At 41.1% G+C, this 18,936-nt stretch overlaps 1 protein-coding gene across 1 annotated transcript in view; it reads left to right on the top strand.

Annotated features, from left to right (window-relative positions):
- The window catches only part of URB1 (URB1 ribosome biogenesis homolog), a 137,233-nt gene that overhangs the window by 97,612 nt on the left and 20,685 nt on the right, over positions 1 to 18,936 (top strand). The window contains exons 29-34 of the mRNA XM_073617120.1: positions 1,388 to 1,556; positions 8,333 to 8,435; positions 15,791 to 15,951; positions 17,589 to 17,700; positions 17,793 to 17,899; positions 17,983 to 18,126. Of these exons, the coding sequence (XP_073473221.1) occupies positions 1,388 to 1,556; positions 8,333 to 8,435; positions 15,791 to 15,951; positions 17,589 to 17,700; positions 17,793 to 17,899; positions 17,983 to 18,126 (796 nt within the window). The remainder of the gene's footprint in view (positions 1 to 1,387; positions 1,557 to 8,332; positions 8,436 to 15,790; positions 15,952 to 17,588; positions 17,701 to 17,792; positions 17,900 to 17,982; positions 18,127 to 18,936) is intronic.

Genomic DNA, 18,936 nt, shown 5'->3' with positions numbered 1-18,936 from the left:
AGATTAGACAGTGATTCAAAAAAGTCCTATGAGCTCCATGTGAAACCAGGAAAATCTCATGAAGTGTGTAGGATGAATGGACTCGTTCCTCAAATTAGTACCCGCAGTGTGTCACCAACACCAAAACTAGTGAGATGATGGAGTCTTACCAAATATCAATGACCCCCTTATTCCGAGCAGTCACACAGAGCTTCAGTAGAACTGCTCACGCCTTAATGCCGTCTCCACACAAATGTCCCAGGGTCATCAGCAGATAGGGATCCTATGCACAACACATTTGATCACCAACTATATAAGACAGGTAGATATAATGCGCATTCAAAATTCAAACACAGCCGGCAAAAACATGTGGACTTCTTGTATGCAATGACGTCAACAGGAGGCTCCACCCTATACGCATTTTGTCATCAAAAGGACGCCTCCCGGGGCAAACAAATTAACAACTGAAAACTGAATTCCAGCTGAGCACTTTTTAAAGCATTTGTTACCCTAAAAAAAAATAAAAAAGGATCCTGTTCCCTTAAAGCATTTTATACAGCACACAGTGCTTGTGCTCTGTCATTCGGCCCCCTGTATAACCTAAAATACCTGGCTGATCCTGCCAGGTTCTGCCCTCCCCGCTGTAAACTGACGACGGTTTATCATGGCTGCTGAGCCATGATACAGTGGTCAGTTTATGTGCCTCCTCAGCTCGTGACTGTATCGATCACTCCCCTCCTGCTGCAATAATAACTATAGTATATTCATGCCATCCCCTCTGTTAAATTACTATATTTGTCCCAGTGTCTGTGATGTATAAAAAAAAAATGCTGATTTCTAACTTATATCAGAGCGTCTCCCGGCACTCACATGACTACTCGCCTCTCTCCTCTTCCTCTCCGGCTGATGTCAGATGGAGTTCTTGGCCCCTCCCGCTGTAGCTGTCAGCCTGGGAGAGGAGAGAGGCGAGGAGTCACATGAGCGCTGGGGGACGCTCTGATATAAGGTAGAGATCAGCATCTTTTTTTTTTTTTTTTTTATAGCACAGACACTGGGACACATATAGTAATTTAACAGAGGGGATGGCATGAATATACTATAGTGGCTTAACCATTTTAACCTGTTACCGCAACATTTTGTCCTTTTTTTTTTTTTTTTTTTTTGCATTGCACATGAAAACCGATACCGAATTACTTATTACATTGTGTTACTGTATGTGCATATAAAAAAAAATTCTCCTTACATCTTTGCTTGATTTATATCATGTACATTGCAGAGTGACACTTCTACAAAAAAAAAATACTGTGAAAATAAAGTATTACAAAATAATAAAAGTGTAGTTAAACATGGATGCCAGAGTTTGGTTTTACATTACTGGCACCAACAGTAACCTCCTTTCCTGCTGCAGATTGCTGTTGTGGGGTCCAGCTGCGGTGGAGCATCACAAAACAAGGAAAAGTTTGGGGAAATCCCTGTGGCAGCAGCCAACCATGGAGGAGATTCTCGGCCTGTTAGACCGAGAGAAAATGCTGGAAACCATCCTGAATTTCCCACTGCACCGCAAGCTGATTGCTGAGGTATTTTATTCGAATTTGTTCCATTTTATTCCCCACACCTAGGGGAAGGAATGCTTGTGTTCTGTAAAAGCAATAATGCCATATCTGATTGTACCTGTGTAATTTAATAGCAGGCTGCAATTCATGTCACACTTTGAATGACAATTGTGCGGTCATGCAACACTGTACCCAAACTACATTTCTATAATTTTCTTCCCACAAATAGGACTTTCTTTTGGTGGTATTTGATCACCTCTGGGTTTTTTTATTTTTTGATAATCAAACTAAAAATGACCGAAATTAAAAAAAAAAAAAAGAGTTTTCTGCTATAAAATATTGTTTTCTCCTTCACTGACGCGCACTGATGAGACTGCACTAACAGGCACTGATGAGGTACTTATATGCAGCACTGATAGGCGGCACTAATATGCAGCACCAATTTGTGTCCCTGATATTCAGCACTGATGGGCACCGATAGGCGGCACTGATGGGCAAGTTCAATAAATGTTGAACTCATGATAAATTCACATCTCAGCTTCTCCTTTATTTTTGGGTGCCTCTGCTGACACCACTTTCTCATTTTTCGGGCTCCAAGACCTCTTACTGTGTTTGTAGCTATCTGTAAGGGGGTAATTCTTCAGAAGTCACTGCGGTGTATCCTCCAGGGTGAAATAAACAGCACTTACAGCTGAACTCTGTTCTCCCCACCTGGTTTACAACACTCTTTTCTGCATGGATTATATATAAAAACTTTTTAGAAATCAACTATATCACCTGTTACAAACAAAGGAAATTGGAATTAACTGAATATTTATTTTTATTTTTTTATTGTAATTTATGCACAGGGAGTGATTTAATTGTATTATAATTTAGTTTGTCACATATTAGGACACTTTACGTTTCACAAGCGCCATACTGTCCCAATATTTTTGAACATTGGAGTCCAACACAACCCCACTTATTTCTTTGCACATATATACCGTATTTATCTGCGTATAACACGCACTTTTTTCCCCTTAAAATCAGGGGAAAGTCGCAGGTGCGTGTTATACGCTGATCCCGAGCTGTCACATTTTCAAAATCGCGGACTGCGATTTGAAAATGGCGCCGCCGGAGCCGAAGTACACAGAGCCGGTCCTCGGCTCTTTCCGGCGGCTCTCGTTTACTTTCGGCTCCACTCGTAGTCCCGAGCGGAGCTATCTGAACCTACTCGGATAGCTCCACTCGGGACTACGAGTGGAGCCGAAAGTAAACGAAAGCCGCCGGAAAGAGCCGAGGGCCGGCTCTGTGTACTTCGGCGCCGGCGGCGCCATTTTCAAATCGCGGACCGCGATTTTGAAGCCCTGGAAGCAGGGACAGGGGATCCCAGGCTGCACTGGGGCAAGGCTGCACTATGGAAGGCTGCACTATGGAAGGCTGCACTGGGGAAGGCTGCACTGACAAGGCTGCACTATGGAAGGCTGCACTGACAAGGCTGCACTATGGAAGGCTGCACTATGGAAGGCTGCACTATGGAAGGCTGCACTGGGGAAGGCTGCACTGGGGAAGGCTGCACTGGGGAAGGCTGCACTGGGGAAGGCTGCACTGGGGAAGGCTGCACTGGGGAAGGCTGCACTGGGGAAGGCTGCACTGGGGAAGGCTGCACTGGGGAAGGCTGCACTGGGGAAGGCTGCACTGGGGAAGGCTGCACTGGGGAAGGCTGCACTGGGGAAGGCTGCACTGACATGGCTGCACTGACATGGCTGCACTGACATGGCTGCACTGACATGGCTGCACTGACATGGCTGCACTGACATGGCTGCACTGACAAGGCTGCAATGAAGGGCATTTAAATGTAAGTTTTTTTCCCTTCAACTTCCCTCCTAAAAGTTTTTTTTCCTTAAAATTCCCTCCTAAATTGGGGTGTGTGTTATACGCCGGTGCGTGTTATACGCCGATAAATACGGTATATGGAAGTGGCAACACGTACATTACACTGATAATAAATTTCACACTTACTCTTTACTATTCAAAAAAAATTTTTGGGCGCCATTTTGTCCCAAAATTTTTGAACTCTGGGGTTAATTTCATTAAAATAATTTTTTTGCACCTCTTTTTTTCGCACAGCTCACCATAATAATTTTCTTCACTCATTTATTATACTCCAATTTGGATAACATTTTTACCCCGCTGAGGGGATGCACCTTATTCAGTAGTCTTTACAGTAATGGTGTTTTTTGAAACTTTGGTCATCTCTAAATATATGATCTACTCTGGTTTAGACTGTATTAGGTTTTGATATTGGTGGAGCTTTTATGCATCGGAGTCATTTGGATTTAGGTCTGAATCTTATGACATTTTTTTCCTGTTACTTAATAATATTATAGAGGGCAGCGCCGTTTTTATTCTCATTTTACTTACCTAATTCTTCCCAGTGACCCCAAGTGTAAGCAGGATTCTTCCCACTGACCATCTCACTAATGTATCATGAGTTGTATATATAGTGATTTTTAGCAGAGGTTCCCTGAGATCATAAAGTTATTTAAAGGGTTCTTCTGTGTTAAAAAGGTTGAGAAAGACTGCCATACTGTATGAGAACTGGAGTCAGTCTCGAGTTTCTGGCTGTTGAGGTGGTCTGGGGGTACAATGTCTAGGCTGCTTTAAATGCTTTGTCCTAAATCTGATGCCATGTACAGACTTTTCTAGGTAGAGCAGCCATTATATGACACTGGCTGCAGAAAGGCTGTAGCCATAACAGTGTAGCTCTATAAAGTGAGCATTTTTTTTTTAAGGAGATCTTTGATTTTAGAGATGGAGATCTTTGGTTCAAAGCTGTAAAAAAAAAAAGTACCAAAACAATTATGTGCAGCTAGCAAATTCCCGTCACTTCTTGGTGTCAGCATCACAGTGGTCATGAGCAATCCCTGAGTCATAGAGTGATTCAGCAAACACGGACTTGTTAATTGGCCTATATGTGTTGAGATGAAAGCCTGGCCCTTAGATTGGGCTTTCAAACAGTGCTGCGTGGGCAACAGGAGACTGAACCGCATCATAGAGGTTCCACTTAGCAGAGGAGGGAAGTGCTGATGCTTTTGGTCCACCTATAAAGGTTAGCTTAACAGTTCCCATCTGAATGTGACCTATGTTTCTTTTAAACAAAGTTGTTTGTGAAAGTTTTGGAGCCATCTCTGTGCTTGAACTGAATGGGCATAAGGCCCAATTTTAATACAAAGGAATTTTCCATATTTTAACCACTTCAGCCCTGGAAGCATATACCCCCTTCCTGACCAGAGCACTTTTTGTGATTCGGCACTGCGTCGCTTTAACTGACAATTGCGCAGTCGTGCGACGTTGCACCCAAACAAAATTGACGTCCTTTTTTTTTTTTTTTCCCCCACAAACGGAGCTTTCTTTTGGTGGTATTTAATCACCTCTGCAGTTTTTATTTTTTGCACTATAAACAAAAAAGAGCGACAATTTTCAAAAAAACACAATTTTGTACTTTTTGCTATAATAAATATCCCCATTTTTTTTTTTTTTTTTTTTTTAAAAAGCTATTTTTTTCTCAGTTTAGGCTGATATGTATTCTTCTACATATTTTTGGTAAAAAAAATCGCCATAAGCGTATATTGATTGGTTTGCGCAAAAGTTATAGCATCTACAAAATGGGGGATAGATTTTTGATATTTTTATTATTATTTTTTTTTTTTTACTAGTAATGGCGGCAATCTGCGATTTTTATCATGACTGCGACATTATGGCGGACACATCGGACACTTTTGAAACATTTTTGGGACCATTGGCATTAATACATCGATCAATGCTATAAAAATGCATTGATTACTGTAAAAATGTTACTGCCAGTGAAGGGGTTAACACTAGGGGGTGATCGAGGGGTAAACTGTGTTCCCTGGGAGGTGATTCTAACTGAAGGGGGAAGGGACTGACTAGAGGAAGTGACGGATCATGGTTCCTAGCTAATAGGAACACACGATCTGTCACTCCTGTCAGAACAGAACAGGGAAGTGTATGTTTACACACACATCCCTGTTCTGTGTCTCCTGCTCACGATCGCTCGTGGCCGGCGGTCATCGCGACCGTCGGTCACTAGCATTTGCACCCCCGCTGTGTAGCAGGCGTGCGCACGCCTGCTATCCCGACCCCGCGAGCCGACGTATAGCTACGACAGCTCGTGCAGGGGAGCCAGCCTGCCACAGTATAACTGCGGCAGCTGGTCGGGAAGCAGTTAAGGTACTTTCCACACTGGGTGAAAGATATATATATATATTAACCGAACTTTAGCCTTCCCATAACCTCCTGATCTGTCTTGGTTCCATATTAAGAAATTCTGCAGAGACAGCATGACTTTGTATGAACAGAGTATTTCACCAAAGATAATTTAGCAGGGGATGTTTGTAACCTGACTGTATCTCTATGCAGACTCCTAGGAAAAGCAGAGAGCCAGTCACCATAGCAGAACAGTCCTTTTTCTGAAGGTTGTCTGAATCTGATTACGAAAACGTAGGGCTGGTTTTACCAGATTCTGATATTAGCCACTAGAGGTTGGATAGATGATTTACTACCACTATTCTGCCTAACACCTGTAGCGATAAGACATGCACACTACACAGGGATTGCTGACTCATAGACTTGTATTGTGAGAAGGAGCAGTAAAGTACAACCGTTGTGTACCACTGCACAGCTGGTAGGAGAGCCTGCATTTATAATGAGCAAAAATGGCTGCCCTGTGGTATCTTTTCTGACGCCTGCCTTTACACGCACATGAACTTTAATGGCATCCCAGTCTTAGTCTGAGTTTAATATTGAGTTGGCCCACCCTTTGCAGCTATAACAGCTTCAACTCTTCTGGGAATGCTGTCCACAAGGTTTAGGAGTGTGTCTATGGGAATGTTTGACCATTCTTCCAGAAGCGCTTTTGTGAGGTCAGGTACTGATGTTGACAGAAGGCTTGGCTCGCAGTCTCTGCTCTAATTCATCCCAGAGATGTTCTATGGGGTTGAGGTCAGGACTCTGTGCAGGCCAGTCAAGTTCCTCCACTCTAAACTCGCTCATCCATGTCTTTATGGACCCTGCTTTGTGCACTGGTCCAAATCATTTGGTGGAGGGGGGACTATGGTGTGGGGATGTTTTTCAGGGGTTGGGCTTGGTTTCTTAGTTCTAGTGAAGGGAACTCTTAAGAAGTCAGCATCCCAAGACATTTTGGACAATTTTATGCTCCCAACTTTGTGGAAACTAAACAAAATCCCCAGGTGGTCGACTTTTAAGGCACAAAATGGTAAAAAGGTATATTCTAATATGAAAAGTATTTATTGAAATATGAAAAATACACAACATTTAATAAAAAAAAAAAAACATGTTGAGAATAAACATTCCAGTGTTGTCATACAAATCAGAATACATATAACGGACTAGTGTATCCTGTACCCAACGCGTTTCGGAGTGAAAATGTAATCCTCCTCCTTCAGGGGTATAGTTTAAACAAGAAACTCAGTATTATAGACTGGAAGTCACAATTCTTTAATAACATAGCGGTGCCAAGAGGAGTTGTTTCCAAATTGCTTGAGCCACAGAGTTCAGTATGCAGGCATACCTCAAGAACAGGAAAATGCCTGGCCCATATGTGCTGGTCCAGCTCCCACACAGCACCAACCCAGAGGAGGGGAAGCCAGAGGACCCACTGGGGCCGAAAAGCAGGAAAGGACCCTGCACAGTGGTGCGTGGAAATGACTTAGCTGCGTTGCTATTTGTGTGGTAAGAAAAACGCAACAAGAGGAGAGGCTGTCTGTGAATGCCACAGCTGTGGGAATGATGTGACCGTTCGCTTCATCACCCAGCCCAGGACTCGGTACTCAGGACTCAACTTTGTGGGAACAGTTTGGGGATGGCCCCTTCCTGTTCCAACATGACTGCGCACCAGTGCACAAAGCAAGGTCCAAAAAGACATGGATGAGCGAGTTTGGGGTGGAGGAACTTGACGTGCCTGCTCCTGACCTCAACGCGATCGAACATGTGCTTCTAGAAGAATGGTCCATCATTCCCATAGACACACTCCTAAACCTTGTATACAGCCTTCCCAGAAGAGTTGAAGCTGTTATAGCTGCAAAGGGTGGGCCAACTCAATATTGAACCCTACGAACTAAGACTGGGATGCCATTAAAGTTCATTTGCGTGTAAAGGCAGGTGTCCCAATACTTTTGGCAATATAGCATATATAATACACAGTAAGAAGAATGCATGCAGAATTCTGTGCTGCAGAAACTGCTATGTGTATATATATATATATATATATATATATATATATATATATATAAGCAATAATTGCCTCCAAGAATGGTAAACCAGGTAACATAAGATTTTTACACAGTGGTCAAGAGACACAATAAGAATATGTATTGATGATAGGCCCAGGAGTCCGCTAGAACGGCCATTCATATGGAATCTACAGGGGTGGGAAACAGCAGGTCAGGTCAGCCGTCTATGCAGGCTTCAAGCCAACAATACGAGATGTCATTCCATGTGAGGGGAACCTTTGCATAGGGATAGAATATTGTTTTGCATAAAGCCAATTTTCCAATTATAGAATTAAAGATAGAGGAGATCTAAAGCAGAGATGAGGTGAAGACCGTAAAGAAGGGATGCAAAGAGGACAAATAGTGGTGGGGGGGAAAGTAGAGCATCCGTCGGAAGAGATCTATCCATCTGTTTAAAAGCAATAGTTAGTTTAAAATGATACATGTTTTCTGCACAATGAATGTGTTCACAAGCACTGATGTACCCATACAAATATTTAATTTCAGGCTGGGAAGAACAAGTTGTATGAAGACCGGGCAATAGATGACCTCGGAAAGCTTTATGATCCCTGCTTCTTGTTACCTCTCTTCAGTGAGCTGCTCAGACCAGGTAACTGATCTATACTATATTGACTGCTACTATTTTTTTAAGGCTCCGTTCACATTTGTCGTTTTGGGATCCTGGGTAGAATTGCTGCAAGACTGCCTGCGACTTCCAATTGCACTCTAATTGCAAAACGCATGTTCGGGTGCCATTCATTTTTCAATGGTACCGAAAACGTAGTGCGGTTTTGCTGTTATTATCGCAACGCGCAAAGCTTGTTGCTCAAAAAGGAGCTACTTTTGGGAGACCAGCTTTGCACGATGTGGCTTGCCGTGCTATTTATCGCAGCAAAATAAACCGCGTTTTACATGCAATGGAAAATGAATGGCACCTGAGCATACGTTTTGCGATTGCAGTGCGAATTGAGAACGCAGGCAGAATGCCAAATGTGAATGGAGCTTGTTAAAGCCGGGGGCAATCACGGGTTAAGGAAATGTCAATCAGCTGCTTACAGCAAGTCAAATGACCAAGAAATGGCAATCAGACGGTTACAGCTGGGAGCTAGTCACATGTTTTGAAAACTCCTATTGGTTCATGACAGGAGGAATCGGGCAAACATTTTCTTCCAAAGAATTTTCGTACGATTTTCGTATAGTGTGTACACAACTTTCGACAGCCGATTTCGAATTTTCCTACGAAAATTTTCGAAGGGACAAACTCCAAAATTTTTCTCATATGGGAACAGAACGAATGATTTTTGTTTAAGAAGAAATACAAGAAGTACAAGAAAAATCAGAAAGGAAAGACTTGACCAGAAACAATAAACAACAACAAAAGCCTTTTGTCGTACGAGAATATTCGTATGAATTTTTGTAAAATTTTCTTTCATCGGTTCCGATTTGCTGGGAAACATCGGGAAAAATCGGACGAACGTTCGCCTGATTTTCTTATAGTGTGTACCCCACTTAACACATGATCAAATGACAGCACACATCCATAAAGTAAAACCATGTTTGAAAGTTTTTGCCAGTTTTAGAAAATCGTAGCTGGTTGTAATCTTTATTACTTTAATCAAAACAATCTTTATAGAAATTAATTTAAACAGAGGTTGAGATCCTGTTACCAGTAAGTAATAGTCCTGCTTGGTTGCATTTGGATTTTGTAGCTAAAGGCTTAATGTACACGGGATGTTTTTACAACCTCTTCTGAATGATTTAACTTGACAGATAGTAACCCATGTTTTAAAATGTCCATTTTTCCGCGTTTACATGCCGCGTTTAGCCACGTTTGCGTTTAGAAGCAAAAAAAAAAAATTATATATATAGATATATATATATATATATACTTTTTTTTCAAAATAGCCAAAAATGAAAAATGCCTGTAAACGAAACGCGAGTTACCGCGTTTAGAATCGTTTAGCAGTTGACATGCCTCTAAACTCAGCGTCTGGCCTCATTTTTGCTTTCCAAAAAAGGCCTCTAAACTCAATTGCCTATAAACGACATTAAACGAACCTGTGTACATGTACACATAAGATAGCATTGGATGAGTTGTCTGAACGTCCTTTTACCAGCAGCAGCGTATGTGAAGCCAAAGGGTGCAATTGGCCTTCCCATTGATAATGAATGCATTTATTTTCTGAGAAGGTTGCCGTGTCTTTTTGACGTCAGATTGGAGCTCATGAGTCATTCCAATAACTCGGTCTGTCCTTGTGCTCTTTTACTTTGTTTGAAGAACCTTGAATGACAGAGTGCCTGCGACACTGCAGTGTAAATTATGCTTTGCATTGAAGATCCACATACAAAATGTTTTTCTTAGATCTTGGCTTCGATAGAACTGTATTGCTTTTTTTTTTTTTTTTTCTTTCCTTTTTCTCGCCTCAACATATAGATCTTGTCTATAGATACTTGTATACGTTAGATGATTATTGTCCTATACCTGCACTTTTCAGAGGGTATTGTGGACTATTGAGATGACATCAAATACACTCAGCAGGGTGGAATGTTTTGGCAAGTGGCCTATTGTACCCCTGTAAGCTCTAACGAGCAGGGCCCTCTGATTCCTACTGTATTTGTACGGTCTACCCTCAAGTTGTAAAGCGCTACATAAACTGTCGGCTCTATATAAATCCTGTATAATAAGTGTAGTGTCATAGATTTTGGCTATTCACATAAGCATGCACATAATAGGTAATGTTTTGTACCAGGTTCTTTTTATTTTTTTTATTTTCTTCTTATTATTTGTATACAAATAAATATTTATCATAGGGAACCTATATGACATTGATTAAAAATCATACTAATCTTATCTAAGCATTCTAGTAAGAAAAACAGGCACAGTCTTTTTTTTTTTTTTTAAATCAGATAATTTTTATTAGAAAACAAATGAGGTTTCATACATTTTTGCATCCATACAAGAAATAACAAGTGCACCTACCGGCTGCACCAACTATGGCCTTGTTACAAGTACACAGACTGTCAAGCAGTGTACAAAAATAGTAAAAAATACGTAATGAACAGAAAGGAAAAGAAAGTCGTATACAACAAACACCAAACAAGTTGTCTCCAGCCTACGTAATGTGTAGAGCACAGATAGACGGGTCATATCAGCGGCATCACTATAAGGTAGGCTCTGTCTTTATGCTTTTTGGCAGACCGTGTTACTCTATTAACTACTTGAGCTCTGAAAGATTTTACCCCCTTTATGACTTGGCCATTTTTTGCTATTCAGCTCTGCGCTACTTTAAGTGGCAAATGCGCGACACTGTACGCAAATGAAATTTATATCATTTTTTTTTCACACAAATAGAGCTTTCTTTTGGTGGTATTATATAAATGAAACAAACTAAAATTTTGAAAACAATATTTTTTTTATTTCTGCTATAAAACCTATTCAATAAAATAAATAAAATGAATTTCTTTATTAATTTAGGACAAAATGTATTGTGCTACTTGTCTTTGGTGAAAAAAATCCCAATAAGTGTATATTGGTTTGCGTGGAAGTTATAGGGTCTCCAAACTATGGTGTATGTATATGTGTGTGTGTACATATATATATATATATATATATATATATATATATATATATATATATATATATATATATATATATACACTGGAATTTTTATTTATTTTTTTTATAGGCAGCGATCAGTGACTTATAGTGGGACTGCGATAGTGCAGCCGGAAATCTTTACACTTGTGCGACTTGGCATGCAACTTTGAACATCAAAGTTGCATGACAAGTCATTCCCCATGTTTTCCAGTGATACTGATTTCATACAGTGCCTTGCAAAAGTATTCACCCCCCTTGGCTTTTTACCTATTTTGTTACATTACAGCCTTTAGTTCAATGTTTTTTTAATCTGAATTATATGTGATGTATGAGAACACAATAATCTAAGTTGATGAAGTAAAATTAGAAAAATATATACATAAAACTATTTTTCAGAAATAAAAAACTGATAATTGGCATGTGCGTATGTATTCACCCCCTTTGTTATGAAGCCCATATAAAGCTCTGGTGCAACCAATTACCTTCAGAAGTCACATAATTAGTGAAATGATGTCCATCTGTGTGCAATCTAAGTGTCAGATGATCTGTCATTACATATACACACCATTTTGAAAGGCCCCAGAGGCTGCAACACCTAAGCAAGAGGCACCACTAACCGAACACTGCCATGAAGACCAAGGAACTCTCCAAACAAGTAAGGGACAATGTTGTTGAGAAGTACAAGTCAGGATTAGGTTATAAAAAAATATCCAAATCTTTGATGATCCTTAGGAGCACCATCAAATCTATCATAACCAAATGGAAAGAGCATGGCACAACAGCAAACCTGCCAAGAGACGGCCACACACCAAAACTCACGGACCGGGCAAGGAGGGCATTAATCAGAGAGGCAGCACAGAGACCTAAGGTAACCCTGGAGGAGCTGCAGAGTTCCAAAGCAAAGACTGGAGTATCTGTACATAGGACGACAATAACAAAAACAAAATGGCAGGTTTTGAGTTTGCTAAAAGGCATGTGGGAGACTCCCAAAATGTATGGAGGAAGGTGCTCTGGTCTGATGAGACTAAAATTTAACTTTTTGGCCATCAAAGAAAACGCTATGTCTGGCGCAAATCCAACACATCAGATCACCCAAAGAACACCATCCCCACAGTGAAACATGGTGGTGGCAGCATGTTTTTCAGCAGTTGGGACTGGGAAACTGGTCAGAGTTGAGGGAAAGATGGATGGTACTAAATACAGGGATATTCTTGAGCAAAACCTGTACCATTCTATGTGTGATTAGACAGGACAATGACCCCAAACACACTGCTAAAGCAACACTTGAAGGAGCTGGAGCAGTTTTGTGACGAGGAATGGGCGAAAATCCCAGTGGTAAGATGTGGCAAGCTCATAGAGACTTATCCAAAATGACTTGGAGCTGTGATAGCCGCAAAAGGTGGCTCTACAAAGTATTGACTTTAGAGGGGTGAATAGTTATGCACATTGACTTTTTCTGTTATTTGGTCCTATTTGTTTGCTTCACAATAAAAAAAAAATCTTCAAAGTTGTGGGCATGTTCTGTATATTAAATGATGCAAATCCTCAAACAATCCTTGGTAATTCCAGGTTGTGAGGCAACAAAACACAAGATATGCCAAGGGGGTTGAATACTTTTGCAAGGCACTGTATATGTGCAACTTAGGGTTGCAGCAACTTCAAAGTAGTTCATGCACTATTTTGGTCCGACTTTCATGCAACTTGAGGAAAATAGACTTCAATGTTAACCCTCAGAAGTTGCGTGAAAGTTGTACCTGAATGTTATCCAATGCAACTTGTGTGCAACAGTTGTCCATCATCACTGGTCAAAGCCAAAGTCATATCCAAGTAGCACCCATCCAAAGTTGCATCAAAGTTGCACTTTGTCGGTGCAACTTTGAGTGGTACAAGTGTGCATGGAGCCTAACTGACTAACTGCCTCTGACGCTTTCAGTGACACTAATTCAATGCTAATATACACTGTCTCTTTATTAATGACATTGGCTGGGAAGGGGTTAACATCTATGGACAATTAAGGGGCTAATTGTGTGCCTAACAATGTGCAATATGTGCTGATTTTTACTAATGATTGAAGCAGGGAAAAGAAACAAAGAGATCGTTCTCTCTGTTTAAAGCCTTGTGTTGATTGTCAACACAGGGCAATTGTCAAAACAGGGCTTTGGGCTGTGATTGGACACAGCCAATCAGCAGGTCCCAACTATGAATCATTGGCCAAGATCTGCTGACAGACTATGTCAAATCACAGGGAAGTAGGATCACAGGGGTGCGTGTCCAACACCCAGGAACAGGCAGCGACATATGGTTACACCTCGGGGCCTGTAGGAGCCGTCCCATCACAGAATAAGTACTGTGGTGGGTCGGCAAGTGGTTAAAGCAAATATGCTCTTTGGCCACTCAAGGAAAAAGGACAGGTTATCTTCATACTTTAACCTCGCTGCTGCACTGCTTTGTTTGTCTGTTGGATTACTAACTTTAATCCCTGGTTAAAGCGGAGTTCCACCCAAAAGTGAAACTTCCGCTCATTGTACTCCTCCCCCCCTCCAGTGCCACATTTGGCACCTTTCGGGGGGGGGGGGGGGGGACAGGATACCTGTCTTTCACAGGTATCCTGTCCCCACTTCCGGGAGCCTCACCCGTGGATATTTACGTTGCCGCTCGGCTCCCTCCTCCTCCTCCTCCCTCTTCCTTCCCCAGCCGTCGGGCCAATAGGAGAGAGGAGCCTCAGCATAGCCGTAAGGCTACACTGCCGGGTTCCCTTACAATGGAGGCGGCAGCACCCGACATGGAAACATCAGCTGCGGTGCCGACATCGCTGGACTCCAGGACAAGTGTACTTTTGTTAAAAGTCAGCAGCTGCAGTATGTGTAACTGCTGGCTTTTAGTTTTTGCAGCGATGGGCGGAACACCACTTTAAGCTCAGTTGATGGTCAGTGTTGGTGCTTACGCTGGATTAATGATCTTCTCCGCTCTCCTATGTGAGAGATTGGCCGTTCAGGTCCAAGCACTGCTTCCTGGAAAGAAGGGGTAAAGGTCAGGTGCTTCTTCATGACCCCAAGTAGTGGGTAAAGCGGTGAAGGTGTACAATGAAGATACAAGGACTATACCGAAAGTAATGCAAAAGTCGTCATTGAGTTCTTGAAGGAGGAGGGGTGCAGGCTGTCGGACATCCAAGGAAGCCTAGAATGTGGCCTTTGTTAAGAGAAATGTCTTGTCATTTGTGACTGTTGTGAATGGTGTCCTAACTGTAAAAATTCTGTGGCCTTCTATGGATGTTGGACAGGATGTACCCCTTCTTCATTAAGAACTCAATGATGGCACAATACTTCTGTTTGGAATCCATTATTTACCTACAATGAAAAAAAGTTACTATAGAGGAAGAGTTACTCTACCAAAATGTGAAATTTAAATGCCCTATATAACTCAATATAAAAAAAAAGGTTATGCCCACTTTTTGCATTACTTTCAGTGCATCCCTTGTATTTGCATGTGTGTCATTGTATCATTCCCCGCATCTATTACCTTTTGTACCACCACCCCCTCCCTTTAGAATGTAAGCTCTATGAGCAGGGCCCTCCTGTCCCTTCTGTATTGAACTGTAATTGTGCTGTCCCCCCTCTACATTGTAAAGTGCTGCGTAAACTGTTGGCGCTATATAAATCGTGAATAATAATAGTTAACATTTTAAATTTGGTTAAAGGCTGATTTTTATTTTATTTTTTCTTAACCTTCATGCATTCTATTCTAAAAAACCTTCTGTTTGCAGCTCCCCCCGCACAGCCCCCCCCCCTAATAATTAGCTGAGATCGATCTAAAACTAATGATGTGCATGAGAGCAGCTGCTCTCCAGCTCTCTCCCTTCTAATTGGCTCAGAAGCAGGAGTCATTGGCTCCTGCTGCCGTCCATCATGATGAGGAGGGAGTCCCCACATTTCCGGGTTCTCAGTAGCGAGCACGTACGAGTACCCCTATAACAAGCAGCTTGCCATGGGGGCACATATGGGAGGGGGGAGCCCAGAGCGCCAGTGAAGGGACCAGAGAAGAGGCAGATCAGGGCTGTTCTGTGCAAAACCATTGCACAGAGAAAGTAAGTCAACATGTTTATTATTATTTATTATTTTTTAATTTCTTTTATTATCACTTTTACTTTTTTTTTGTGCTGAACATATGAAAAAAATCTATACTTTATGTAAAAATAAATAAATAAAATACGATAAATACTTTTTAAGGTGAAAGTTCTGTTTGTAGATGAGATTATTCTCTAACATCTGGCATTTGAAGACTATTGGTAGGCTTACTTGTAATAAGCAAACCATAGCCTGTATGATTCATCACTCATCATTACTCTCTCTTTAATTTGTCTACTGCAGAGCTGGTTGTGGACTGTGTGAAGTTTGTGGAGGTCAATGCTTTGGGCCTGACCCTGGCAGCACTCAGTAGTTACGATTACAGCATGCGAGCAGCTGCCAATTACGTCTTGGGGTCCCTCCTCTCCCATTTGGAGGGGGGTCATTTTCGGGATAAGAAGCAGGTAAGCAGATGGCAGCATAGGAGTACTTTTCAATGAGTTCTGCTCATGTTTATAGAACACCTGTCCATTTTTATTATGTGTCATGTTTTTTTTTTTTAACAAGAAATTATGTGTCATGTTTACAGAGCCATATATGTTTGTGCCACACTTTTATCGTTCAGGTAATTATTCCATCCACAACACTGTTCAGAACAGCTAAATATGTCTTCAGGATTGATAATCTGAGCACATAATCCTGAATAATGCACACCTTTCAGGAATATTTTAACCCCCAGCCCATCTTTTCTGGCAGCACATAGGTCTGTTTGGAAGATCCTCTACCTTCGAATTGATGTCATTGCTGCAAGATGGCTGTGACAAATCACATGTCCTAGCGGGATTTATAGGGAGTTTATAGCTAAATACAGCACGTGAAAGGGTGTTGGCAGGGGGTCGGCATTGAGAGGAGGTTTTAATGGGTAATTACGACACTTTCTCTTGCCCCAAGCTGTTCAATAAATAGTCCAAGAACCTGAATGCTGAGTGCAACAGCAGCAGCTGGTAGCAAACTTTTCAGTCACAAATCCTTAAGCCCACCATACATGGATCACACGATTCTTGTATGGGGCAGGCTGGTTTTACAGAAGTCAATTTACCGATCAACTTCTGTACACCTGCCCTGTTGTATTTTCCCCTGTCAGAATACAATGATCAATGTGGCAGGCTATTGTCTAATAGCCTGCCACATTGATCATTGTATTCTGACAGCTGGTAAGTCTCCCCGCTGTCAGAATACCATAGTTCAGCGGGAGGATTCCTCATCAACATCAAGTATGTGGATGGCGGAATCAGGTCAGTTTTTTTTGTTTAACCTGCTTGCTGAACAAAAAAAAAACACCTCTATGGGCTGCTTGACAATAAAGAAAAATGTGTAAGCCTTTTATTTGGGTTTTAAAGAGACTCTGTCACCAGACTATTGATTTCAACAAAAATCTTGACTTGTGTAGACATCCAAAACCCTTGATAATGCTGCTGGGCGCCACCATCTTGGGTGTTATGTCAGCAACCCCAGCCGTAGCTGTTGATCAAGTGGCAACCTATAGTATTCCCATTTTGCTCTTTCACCGGCAGCTACTGTATATAAAAGGTTGTGAAGATGGAGATGCTGGGCCAGAACTGACAGTAGTTAGACACTCCAAGAAGAGGAGAGGGTAATGATGTGCAACTATGGAGGGGATGTGCTAGGGAATTGACTGTCCCACATTAGTCTGATTTCTAGCAAATTCAAAGACAAATTAAAGGTGAATAAAAAATAATTTTTGAAAAGGATAAACACTGTAGTGTAAGCTTTTCAAGTACTTGATTTTCTGTGCTATTGCCTGCAATATTTTAAGTTGGTGACAAGGTCTCTTTTAAAATACAAACCTAATCCCAGCCCTGGGCCAAAATGACCAGGCCTGGTGTTTGGAACCACATAGCTCTGGTTATACATCTATTAGAGTAGGACAATCAATATGCTATACTAGATGAGCAAGCTAGATGACCTGCAACTCTCAGGTGTGTAGAGAATATTTATTTTTCTCTTTCCTATTTATCACTAGTTAGAACAAACAGCGTTTTGTACATTTATAATACAGTTAATGTTTCCTCTTGTGCAGCTACAGTATCTTCTGGATGTTATAAAGAATGGAATTCGGCAGGAGAATCTCCGGCTCACTTACTTATTGGCATTATATGGTGCCAGAGTTGCCCAGCTGATCTTCAGACCTGGTAGGCTTTTATTCCATTCCATTCTCATATATTGGCTGTAGAGGGCTGATTGGGAGACTTTAGTCTTACCCTTCTCTTGTCTTCCACAACAGAGGAACACATGTACATAAAGATTAACCGCTTCCTGCTGTCCCACGAGTACCTGGATCTAAAGAAAGTTCCTGATTTTTATAGGTTGTTTTACAGCTTTGACATAGAGGTATGTGGCTGTTCATTGTTGCGTGTCTGTGTACACAAGTGTCAAGTACATTGTAACCGTCTTTATGGTGTTTGACTGAACAGCACAAGGTGGAGCGTGAATGGATTCTAGCAGTTCTAGGTGATGGAATGAGGGACAAGCATTGCTATGAGCTCTATGATTACCAGAGGATTTTCATGGTCATTATGGCTTTTTATAACAGCCCCCTGAGTGATGAAACATCTCAGGTAAGATCTCAGATATGTTATCCTGCTTTGAAAATCAGTACATGTGTAAAATGATTTATCCCATAGCTCAATATTGCTCTCTTCCGTACTTCTCTCTTTTAACTTTTTCCAGCCCCCTCTTCCCCTTGTCTTTTTTTTGTCTTCTATTCTCTCCTCTCTTCCTCTTCTCTTTCCTTTCTTGATCCCTTCTCCTCATCTTCTCTTTTTTTCTCTTCTCATTTCTCTCCTCTTTTTCTCATTTTCTTCTTTTTCTCATTTTCTTCTTTTTCCCATTTTCTTCTTTTTCTCATTTTCTTCTTTTTCTCATTTTCTTCTTTTTCTCTTTTCTCTCCCCTTTTTTTCCTCTTTTCTCTCCTCTTTTTTCTCTTTTCTCTCCTCTTTTTTTCTCTTTTCTCTCCTCTTTTTTTTCTCTTTTCTCTCCTCTTTTTTTTCTCTTTTCTCTCCTCTTTTTTTTCTCTTTTCTCTCCTCTTTTTTTTCTCTTTTCTCTCCTCTTTTTTTTCTCTTTTCTCTCCTCTTTTTTTTCTCTTTTCTCTCCTCTTTTTTTTCTCTTTTCTCTCCTCTTTTTTTTCTCTTTTCTCTCCTCTTTTTTTCTCTTTTCTCTCCTCTTTTTCTCATTTTCTTCTTTTTCTCATTTTCTTCTTTTTCTCATTTTCTTCTTTTTCTCTTTTCTCTCCCCTTTTTTTCTCTTTTCTCTCCTTTTTTTTCTCTTTTCTCTCCCCTTTTTTTTCTCTTTTCTCTCCTCTTTTTTTCTCTTTTCTCTCCTCTTTTTCTCATTTTCTTCTTTTTCTCATTTTCTTTTCTTTTTCTCA

This window comes from Aquarana catesbeiana, linkage group LG02 (genome assembly GCF_042186555.1).
Source record: "Aquarana catesbeiana isolate 2022-GZ linkage group LG02, ASM4218655v1, whole genome shotgun sequence".
Taxonomy (NCBI): Eukaryota; Metazoa; Chordata; class Amphibia; order Anura; family Ranidae; genus Aquarana; species Aquarana catesbeiana.
The sequence above is the reverse complement of the archived record's forward strand: the minus strand, read 5'-3'. Positions and strand labels throughout refer to the sequence as shown.